The sequence below is a fragment of the Cariama cristata genome, unplaced genomic scaffold, assembly GCF_000690535.1.
Source record: "Cariama cristata isolate BGI_N322 unplaced genomic scaffold, ASM69053v1 scaffold39786, whole genome shotgun sequence".
Lineage (NCBI taxonomy): Eukaryota > Metazoa > Chordata > Aves > Cariamiformes > Cariamidae > Cariama > Cariama cristata.
In genome coordinates, this window is record NW_009621206.1 from 238 (window position 1) to 11,215 (window position 10,978).

The 10,978-nt window shown below is 41.8% G+C and overlaps 2 protein-coding genes across 2 annotated transcripts in view; one reads left to right on the forward strand and one right to left on the reverse strand.

The window, feature by feature from the left end:
* Positions 1–1,046: 1,046 nt before the first annotated feature.
* Positions 1,047–3,690, forward strand: LOC104162997 (bone morphogenetic protein 6-like; the record flags this gene model as incomplete). The annotated part of the gene is made up of 3 exons (XM_009701859.1): positions 1,047–1,123; positions 3,340–3,450; positions 3,541–3,690. Coding segments are annotated over 3 exons (338 nt in total), but the record flags the coding sequence as incomplete, so codon positions are not given.
* Positions 3,691–5,737: 2,047 nt separating this feature from the next.
* The window catches only part of TXNDC5 (thioredoxin domain containing 5 (endoplasmic reticulum)), a 20,185-nt gene continuing 14,944 nt past the window's right edge, over positions 5,738–10,978 (reverse strand). The window contains exons 7-9 of the mRNA XM_009701858.1: positions 10,588–10,670; positions 7,239–7,368; positions 5,738–6,627 (exon numbers count right to left, since the gene is read on the reverse strand). Coding sequence (XP_009700160.1) covers positions 6,505–6,627; positions 7,239–7,368; positions 10,588–10,670 — 336 coding nt within the window. The 3' untranslated portion in view covers positions 5,738–6,504. The remainder of the gene's footprint in view (positions 6,628–7,238; positions 7,369–10,587; positions 10,671–10,978) is intronic.

A 10,978-nucleotide genomic window follows, 5' to 3' on the forward strand; every position in this document is an offset into this window, starting at 1 on the left:
CTGCTGTGCTGAGGTCCAGCAGCCACCCGAGGCATGACAAAATCAGCCACCACCCGTCAAGGTTGGATTTGTGCAGCCACCTGGGGGTGAAAGGCCCCTCTGTCACGGCTCAGCTCCTCCGCTCGCTGCGGTTCCAGGTGTTCACGTGCAGAGCCGCCTCTCTTTCCAAATATAAATGGGAAATTCCACTCTCTGTCAAAAGCTGCATTTTGTAGGGCCATCGGGAGCACCTCCTGCATGGTCTTCATACATTGTGCCATGGCAAGAGGGAAGGTCTCTGCTTGGGGCTTTGCAGCCTGCGCCCTGGCTCTTCCGTGCAGTATTGGCACTAAAGAGCAAGTTAATGTTGAGAGTGTGTCAAATCCTGTGGCATCTGCAGATAAGCAGGTTATGGGAAGGAGAAACTTGTTTTTCAGAGCATGGCTTGTAAAGGTCCAAGAGCAGAGGTCGTGCATGGAGCCATGTGTGCTGTCTGGGGCAGGCTAGGGGTAATGGACAGAGAGGGATGGGGACATAGCTTCACTGCCTGTGGGACTTCTTAGCTGTTTAAGGACTTCTGCTAATCAGTACAGAGACACAAGGTGATGATTAACCTTCCTGGGGTTGTAATTCTCTCAGTAAGTGTGTGTGTTTTGAGCTTACGATCTAGGGTGACACACATCGCAAACCAGGGCCGAGGAACCAGGGTGAATTTGAGCACCCGGCAGCGATGTAGCCTGTGCCAGGCTGAAGGAGTCGATTTATTTTTAAGACATCGTTTTACTGGAGGTGTTTTACAAGCACTGTTTGTCAAGTTATTAAAGGCAGCTGAAGGAATTATAACCAAGTCACTGTTACTTGGGTGCATCCATTCCCATAGGCATCTTAAAAGCTTCAGCCCTGCATTGGATGTCCCTCAACACCCTTATCCTTTTGGTTGCTGAGGCAGTGCGCCGTTTCTCGCTGCTGAGCCCACAGCATGCACACATCTGGCCAGCCCTGCCCTCCAGCGATGCTCTGCCTGTTTTACTTTCTAAATTCTTGGTTTGTCCTTTTTCTTTTAACAGATTACAACAGCAGTGACTTAAAAACAGCGTGCAGAAAGCATGAGCTTTACGTTAGCTTCCAAGACTTGGGATGGCAGGTGTGTGATGTTTCTCTCTGGGTAAATGAGACATTTTGTTATGAAATGTTATCTAAACAATGTCAGGGTAATTCCACCCAAGGCTGCCATTATGCTTTAAAATGTCCCTTGTGCCTCCTCACTAAAACCAGTCATAAGGAAGGGCAAATAAATATTGATAGTTTCGACATTTGGTAAGAGCCAGCGGAAGCTTGATACTTCATGAGATTCAAGTATACAGTCATTCTGTCACTCATGGAAGTCACGGTACAGGCAAAGGGCTCATATCTGTGTACCTCTAATGATAAGGAAAAAAATATGATGCTAAGCAGCAATTTTAACCAAATTAAGTTGTTTTTCTAGTGATGAGCCTAACTGTAATCTTGGCTACCGTGCTGAAATCCTCCATCCCTGCCCCACAATTAGCACTGGCTGCAGTAGTTGAAGACTGGGTTTAGTTGCAACACCATGAGGCCAGAGAGTTGTTTAGTTACTTAGGACCAGGCCATAGTGTCAACACCATGTTTCAAAGAATGCCCTCATCTTCTCTTTTTTTTTTTTTTTTTTAATTCTTTCATTCCGCACTTTTGTGAGGGAGGTCCCATTTCTATCAGCTAATGTTTTTACCAGGTTATGATTCAGGATGCCAGGGCTGGCCCCGCTGCTTCTGTAATACTCTACACATGAAAGTCCTCTCCCAGCTAATGGGACAGCAGCATTTTTTTATAGCTTATGTCAACTCCAGCCCACTAACCGCAACGGTGGCTGCATGCTGACTCCATTCCCCATTACTTGTTAGTGGCTTTTCTTTTTTTCACTTGTACACAGTCTTTCCACCTCCTCCTTAGCTCGCTTGCCCTGCTTCCAGGCAGGAAGTGTATTCCAGTTGTGAGGTTCACAGTCTCAAAGGCACTGCCTTCACCTTTCTAGTTGCAGCCTTGAGCAGAAAGGCAAGATGCTGCCAAAGGAAGGCCACAGACCAGCAGGGCTCTTTCCTTGCAGGAGCTGGAATCCAGACCTTGTAGGGAGATGATGGAGGCAGGGTAGCAGCCCCCTGCAGTTGTTGGGCACTGCTGTCTCCTTCAGAACACACATCAATTTTTTTTTTTTTTTTTTAGCAGAATGTTCCCCTTATTCTTATACAGCATTAAACCACAAATTTAATTACACAGTCTGTGCTGGCTTCTGTAGCAGGAGAGTGACTGTCTTATGAAAAGCAGCTCGGTTTACCGAGAGCAAATTACGGTAAAATGAAGGGGTTGTTTTGCTATGCCCAGGTGTCCTCATGTTTGCAATCAAACAGCAAACTTGGCTAGCAAAGCTGCACCAACACTCTCTGGCTGCTCAGGTAAAGGGGACATAATCTAAGAATTATATGCATGTGAAGCATACCGTAATGTCCTCCTGCAGGGTGACATGCACAGCCTGATACCAAGGGAGGCAAAATGTCTCCTGCTAATTGGCAATGCTTTTAATTTACTTTTGGCTCTTTTGTGTCAGCAGCAAAGAAGCTGTCATTTTTTTTTATTAGCCCTTTGGTGAAGAGTCACCTTCTTCCATAGTATGGCACTCAGCTTGGCACCGAGGGTCACCTGCTTGCAGATGCAGCTCAGGCTGGCTATCCTGTCCCTCCTTTAGCAGTCTGGCAGAGGTGGTGGAGCCGTTATGCAGCTAAAATTTCCCCCAGTGGCCTTGGCATGCTAGCACGTAAGAGTGTATAAACTAGAGTGTCTGTGAGGCACCAGTCCAGTTTTATATTCCCTTTCTGGAGCATCCTGGTTGAAGTGTGCATGTGTGCACACATATACATGATTTTCTCCAGGAGAGGACATGAGCTGAAGCTGTCATTCAACCTAGGAAACGTAGTTCAGCCAGTGGGCCTAACCTGCAGGAAACACTGGAACATAAAGGCATCCAAACTACAATCCCCACAAGGCAACCCAGCAAGAGTTTTAGGACTGAAACTTGTAGTTCATGGCAGTTAAGCTGTGCATAGATGTGCACCATTCTTTGGACACTGAAATCAGTGTATCCATGGAAAAGTCATGGCTTTCAAAAAAAAAAACAACAAAAAACCAACAACCAAAACCCAAACTCTAAGAGTTTCAGTGAAAACACATTTTCACCCTCAAGAAAAAAGTTAGTGGAAAATTTTCAGCTGCTCTTAATTGCATGCAGTTGTATGTATAAGTTGGCAACTTTTTTAATTTGAATCACGTTGTTTGTTTCCTAAAAAGGACTGGATAATCGCTCCAAAGGGCTATGCAGCCAACTACTGTGATGGGGAGTGCTCGTTCCCACTCAACGCCCATATGAATGCAACCAATCATGCCATTGTACAAACGCTGGTAAGTCTCCAGAAAGCTCGATGCCAAAGCAATAGGTGAATTTGTAAACAAGTTACAATTGTCTCAGTTCTGTTTTCTTTTTGGCAACAGGTTCATCTTATGAATCCTGATTATGTTCCCAAACCATGCTGTGCACCTACCAAACTAAATGCCATATCTGTTCTTTATTTCGATGACAATTCTAACGTAATCTTGAAGAAATACAGGAATATGGTAGTAAGAGCTTGTGGATGTCACTGACAAACGGTCTTCACACAGACTCTGTGATTCTACTATGAACTTCCATACTACCTTCCATGCTTTCATGAACTACCTAACCTTGGAGGAAAAAAAAAAAAAAAAGTTGATGAACCACCTTTTAAGAACACCATGTATGTGCCTTGTTGGAGGAAGGGGTGTGGGAACCACATGCTGGGGTGCAAGCAAACTGATGGACTTCTTACAGACTGACCCTATGCCATGGTCGTTGCTCAGCTCTGCAGAGCCCGGCCGCGCAAAGCAGCAATGTGCCCACACACACTTTATTTGCTTGAGATGGTCTTAATCTCACAGAGCAGCTTGGCCTTTAGAAGTTGCTTGGATGTGTGCTGCAGTTTTACCAGATGGGCACCCAACACCCAAAACAAGGGAGATGTTTTGGGGTTGTTTTGTTTTGTTTTGGGGGGGGGGGGGGAAGGTGGGAGGGAAAGACAAGAGGAGAGACAGGGAAGCTATAGTAAAGAAAGTGGTGTTAGTACTTAAGACTTAGAGCGTACATCTTGTACGAGATAATAAAAAATTCCTAAGGTTAGGAATTGCCTTTTGTCTAGAAGGACCAGTTACTACACCTAGACTGTTAGTCTCCTCTGAAATCTGTCATGACAGTAAGCATCTTAAATTGTGCCAAAGCAAATGTTTCAGTTCTCTTCTTTTCCAAGCACAGTTTAAGTCTGATCCTGCAAGTATAAGATGGCTTGGCTGCACCCTGTGTTAGAAACACTAGCATGAACTCCGACCCTGGCTGGTCTTTCCAGTTCACTATTTGACTGAGCAATATAACTTTATACACTTGTTCTTATGCAACTTCCTTCCACTCCCCATGCGGAGCTGCCTCACCTACTACCACTGGCCCAGGAAGGAAGTTAGGATGCTTCCACAGCTGTAATTCAGACGTAAAAGTTTAGGGGCCATTCACTTTCTAGCTGGACAATTTATTTACAGGAAGACAAAACGTCAACAACATATGCAAGTCTTTGGCCAACCTTCCCCCTTCAATTCACGCAACTAACAAACTGGTATACAGGATACAATCACAGCGTAGCCACAGTTTGTCTAGCAGAAGCTAATAGCAAATTGTTTTGATCAATATTAAACTTGTATTAAATGCACTTACCTCTGATTCTTGCATTTAAAAGGCTTCTTGTAAATACAAGCTATAATTTATTGCACTTGTCACTGTATATTCATTGTGCTGTATCATTTATAGAAAGACTGCTTTTTAAAAAAGTTTTTATTTAGAAAAATCTCAGTGTAAACAATTGTACCACTTTGATTTTATACAAGAAACTCATGAGATTTTGCTTCACTAGAAAGTTGTTAAAAACGTAATAATAAAGGCTTCCTTTAAGGCAGAAGTATATACATTGATCTAATACATCTGCCAGTACAGCTTTCACTGTGGCTTTTTCACCCTTACATTTTTAGATTGAACAGAATCAAAAGTTCTGGACAGACAGTGAAGTGAAGTACCAGGACAAATTCACTGATTTAAAAGTTCATTTCTGTTTTGCCTTTTTTTGGTTGTTTTTTTTTAAAAAAAAAAAGTCTCCTCCAGATGATGGAAAAAAAATCAGCATCTTGACAGATTAGTCAAATTAGCCTGTAGCCATCCTCATTCCATGAGTTTATGTGCACACGAGACAGCAGAATTCAGTCCTTGGTTTGCTGTTGGGTTTGTATCATGACAGTTTCTGCAGTGTAAATTCTTTGGCTTTCAATTATGTCTAACACGGAACATCTTACGCACCAAAGAACAGGTCCATATTATAATCCAAGGCACCACAGAGTGCATGGTCCTAGCATTCAGACTTATCAATGCTTACAGCTTGGAAAAAGGTTAAGGCTCAAGAAGAGTGGGGAACTATTTTACACTACTGTAGAACAGCTGAATGGAAAACAAAATTAAACATTGTACTTCTTGTTGTTCTCCAAGTACTCCGAATAAGGAGCAGGTCAGCATAAAGTCTGTATTCAGGCATGGGTAGGAAGCATATGTCATCAGCTCTGAAGTCTAACTGATCATTTAATATTAACGGAGCAGTTATAATAGCGCCTATTCACTTTGGCTCTATATAAGTAGAGCATAGTTACTCCTCTGGAGCTGGACGGACGCAGCCCACAAAAATCCACCTGACACACAGACACTATGGCATCAGTAATGTTCAGGCACATGTTACAGTACCATCTCTTCCATTATGGCTAGACCTCCCGTGCTGAGAGGATTAACAGGAAACAACCAGCTCGCGGTGGTATCTTCCAAAGGTGTGTGTGTTTTCAACCTCCCGTGACTTTCCATTTCTTAACCAGCAGCCATATTAAGACAAATAGGGTTTAAGTACAGTTGTAGAGGCAAAAGCGACTCAACACAGCTGTAGCTTTTACCTTTCTAGCAATGGTGAGCAGTTTGTAAGGATTACTTTTTAACAAAATCTAACCTGAAGACAAAAATATTCTACTACTGCCCTTAAGCTGGTTTTCTTAATGTATTTTAGTCTCAAAGGAAACCATTTACACTTCATTGCGGGAACGCAGAAATGCAGTAATACTACCAATGCTGAAAATATTCTCAATTTCCACAGTAACTACTTGTTAGTTTTCCTTCACACACAGGGTAGCATGTCTTTAACACACACACAGAGGGAAGATACCAATGTTTAGTACACTCAATTTCCTAAAAACAAACAGAAAAAAATGCCCCAATTCCCACCCCAAATACACTATTTGAAAAGTTAGCAATGATTGAAATCCCTCAGCTACTGTACAAAGACAGCCAGGGACGGAGCATCCAGACTTTTATTACAATTCATCCCTTGCCTGACGCAAGACAAAGCTATGCAGGGATTCAAGGTCTCTTGTTCCATTGTGTTCACTGACTTTCTTTCCACCTCGGAAAAGCAGAAGTGTAGGATAACCACGTACCTTCAAAAGACACACACACAAAAAAAAAAAGCCACCACAAACTTGTTACTAATGTCCAAACTCACTGGTATTCTTCACTTTTATTTACCTGACTCTGAAAAAGCCACCAAACCCCTCTAAAATAATAAGCCATTTTAATTTAAAAAGAAAAACCCAAACCCAAACACCACACTAGAACTTCCAATGCCAACCTGCAATTTCTCAACATTTGTAAGTGAATGGGATAATACATGTTCCTCTAGGCTCTTGGAATGGCAGCTCCAGCTCAGTCTTTGGTTGTCTGCTTACCAGCACCAAAAGACTTTTTTTTTTCTAGGAACAGAACTTTGCATCAGCTACCACAAGACTGCTTTGGTACTTTCACAGAGGGAGGCTTCCTAAATTAGGGACTTCTTCAGCTTTAGCCAATAATGAGAATGACCGAGTCTGAACAAAAAGTCCAGGAAAGAAACAGTGTCACCAGGTGCTGTTCTGAGCTACCTTTTCTTTGGCTAATGGAGCTGCTTTGTCACCGGGCACTCGCAATGCAGCAGTTGGCTTGGCTGCACGTTGGAGCCTCCAACATTTGGTACACAATACTATCCTGTTCATTTCAGACCTCTCACACTTACAGAAAATCTGTTGCAGACGTTACGTTCCACAGTGCAGTCTACTTCTGCTATTTTGACATCAGTCAAACCTGGAAATTGCTCTTTGGCAAGGTTCTCCCAAGTTGGAGCCAAGTTCTTACAGTGACCACACCTAGAAACAAAAGAGAGAGATTTGTTTAGCAGATACACCTTCCAGTTTATCTCTACTGTCTTGCTGCAATAGCTGTAAGTTTAATTAGCTGCCTTTCCTATCCCCTAATGATTTGGCCCTTGCACTATTATGTCTGTAAATGAGCAAAGAAAATGAGTGATTTTATGTAAGTTACGCACTGAAGTAGTTTCTAGCCTTCATTAGTCTCATCTGGAATGGTATTCTGGATGTTGGTGCATTAACATTTTACCCTACAGAGGAATATGAAGCCAAATAAAGATGAGCACAGAGAATATTTAAATAGGGAAAAAAAAAAAAGTCACTTAAAACATGTTTGTTTCTAAGTAAGGCATAGAATGTCTGTAGTACAAATGGAAGTTTTCAGGTAGCGTATGCCAGTTATGCTAAAGCTATGTAGTCTGAGTTCAATTATTTAAAAGAGATTTTAATTTCCCTATTAAATTTCTTCCAGTTCCTAATGGCCTCCTTGACTAATGTAGCATTACCTAATGCTGGAAATTCAATTTTAATAGAGGCATTTGTCAACGCATATTCTGGTTTTATGAAACACTCCAGTGGTTTAATGCACTTTTTCACTGAAGGTACTTTGAAGTTTAACCACTGCCACTGTACTTTCAGGTAGATCCGCAATGGAATTGTTTGATAGTCAATAAGCTTCACTTCGCAGATGGAAAAAAAAGAATATCAGGCCCTATTCTGCTTTGTATTAAATAGAGAATCATTCCAGTTATATCATCAGTAACACCAAAAAGCCTATTTCTATTTTATTCCCTTATGTCTCTACAGTAACGTGAGAATGCAGTCCACAGAGTACACACAATGAAACACTAGTGTCAAGAGAGAAAATGATACTGTAAAATGTCAGGAACTATAGTAAAGTATTAATTTTGTTTATATTTTGAACTTGGCTTAGCTGAGTTCATAACGTGAACTTCTTACTGCCTTCAAGAAGAACTCCCAAAGCACTTTCGACTTTAAAGCTGCATTGCTCATTCTATTCTAACCCAGCTGCACCTTAATTGGGTTATTAAAACAGCCCCATAATTGCCTCAAGGCTGGATCAGGGCATTTACAAAAATAATGAAAGATGTCCCAGCAAAAGTTTTCTTAATGCAAGCCAGTGTGTATTTAAACCACCTTGTTAATACACAGTGACAGTATAAAAGCATTTCTGACCACGCACAAAAACTACTAGAACAGGATGATTTTATGCTTACCATGCAAGTTAACATGAATATTTATCCAAAACTAACTGAAAGACAGAACTAGCAAGCAACATAATAGTGTTTGCTGAGCCCTACATAAGTTAACCCACTTGGAAGAGAAAAAGGTCATTTATAGGCAGAGCACTACAACTGTATACATAAGCCTGACTTTCAGAGCTAAAACTAGGATACCAGCTACATAAATACAGGAAGTATTTTCCTAAATGGTGGCTTTCTGAATGTTGCAGCCAGGGAGCACACACTGGTTTAAAGAACTTGACTCTCTGCATCCTGAACCACCATTTCTCAGCCTGCCACCCAACACTGATCGTATCTGTGAAATGTAGCACCATCCCATTAGAATCTCACAAGATAAGGAGATGGTTAAAGTGAAGTATTCTTAAGAAAAGTTAATTAAAAGGGTAGCATTTCTTTATCTCAAACTTTTCCAGAAAAAGTTTCTCAGATAAACTCCTACATATGCCAACAAGCCCTGGGTTCAGAAATCAGACTAGAAGCTGCTTTGTGCACAGGTGTAAATGAATTTACCAGCCAGTTCTGCTGGTGGTGTAGTAGCAGAGTAGGTTGAGTCTCAGTCTCAGTCCCTCACAGCGCACAGAGAGGATAAAGAGAGTGAAGAAAGAGCAGTAAATGTGAAGGAGGGGCTGTATGGAGAGGGTATTTCTTAACACAGTGGTGGCAGATACTTGCCCACATCCAAAACCAGATCTTTCAGATGTAACAGAGCATAGAAGTGGCTCTCAAGCGGCAAACCACACTGTGGTAAGAAGGGTGACAACACTGGAAAAGACTGCATCATTGAGATTACATAAAACGAAACTTTCCCTGGTACTTCTTGCCTACAATAAGAAAAACTTTCATGCCTACTGTCAAAGTTAAGCTGCAATATTTTGATACTCCTGACCACATTTAAGTATGGGTTGCATTTGCTTGTGTTGGTAATGGTGACCTTTTACCACCCCAAACAAAAGATCTTTTTATGTTTTATATACTGCATTAATGGGATGGCTAGTGATGAAATCGGAGATGTGTTATCTTTCATACAGTGAAATACAGCTTGATCTTAATCTCTCCCCCTATGCTAGGCTTCCTTCTATTGGCTAAAAGAGACTGGGCAATGGATACGAAAGGTGGCATGCAAGTTTCATTCAATTCAATCCAGGCACAAATAAGATGAAGTCTATAAACCAGAGAGAGAAACTTAAAACTTTCTTTTTGTCTTAGAAAGGGAACAGCAAGAAAAGGGGGGAAATATTTGTTATACGAGTTTGTAATACTGAGGTCTTAATCCGGCTCAGGTCTCAGGCTATGCTGGATGTGCCAGTAGTGGCAGACGCCAGACAGGACATTACTTCCCTCCCCGCCAATGCTTTCCATTGGGTGTCTACACCTACACCATCTGCACTGGACATTTCTACCTTGGGCTACTAGAAGAACATATTACATGACATACAGTCTTAAGAACATCTCAAAAATGTCACTTTTGCAAATTTGCAGTTATTTCAAGAGTAACAGCCAATTATCCATAGCTCTATAGTCTGTACCAATTCCCAGGTGCTCAAATGGGACTTTCCAAGAGAGCCTGGTTGTGGCAGGACAGGGTCCAAAGGCCAGCATGCTCTCCTTTTTTAACACTGCTGATACACTCCCCTCACCTTCCTTACCCTAATCAAGGGATAGGAGTACACTAAACCTGCAAAGAAAGCTTCACTATCCTTGTTCCCTGGCCTTACCTGGAGGCTGACACAGTAAAGCTGTTCTCTCAGCCTTTCCAGAGAGAGACATCCCAAGAAAGCTAAAACAGATTGAGCTTTTTTGCTGTAATTCTTGCCAACACACACATTCTTCAGTTAATTCATGTTTTAGATCCACCAATACAGTAATACACACAACTCAGAGACCTTCAGTAACTAATGCACTGACGGCTTAGACCAGCAATAATCCTGACCAACAACAGGTGCAAACTTCTTACCATGGAGCGTAAAATTTAATAAAGGTGATCCCCCTAGCAATGGTTGCATCAAAGTCTTTTTCAGAAAGAGAGAGCACTGCAGCCTGTTAAAAAAAAAAAAAGTCAGAAAACTTTGTATATACAACTTAGCCAAATGAGCTTTTAGCTACCTAAAAGGGAACCTCAAACTGGAAAAGATATTATTATTGATAATATAAATAAGAGTAGCAGCTGCACACCTCACTTTTACGGTTCAGCTACTTTCCTCCCCTAGACAGATGTAGAGAAATGCATATTTCACGCTGAATGTCATCCATAACTGGAGAAACAAAGCATCCCTATTTTCAGGGGATTTGCCTGTATCCAAATTTGTAGTTGGGGCGGGGGGGGGGGGGGGATGACCTCGATTTTT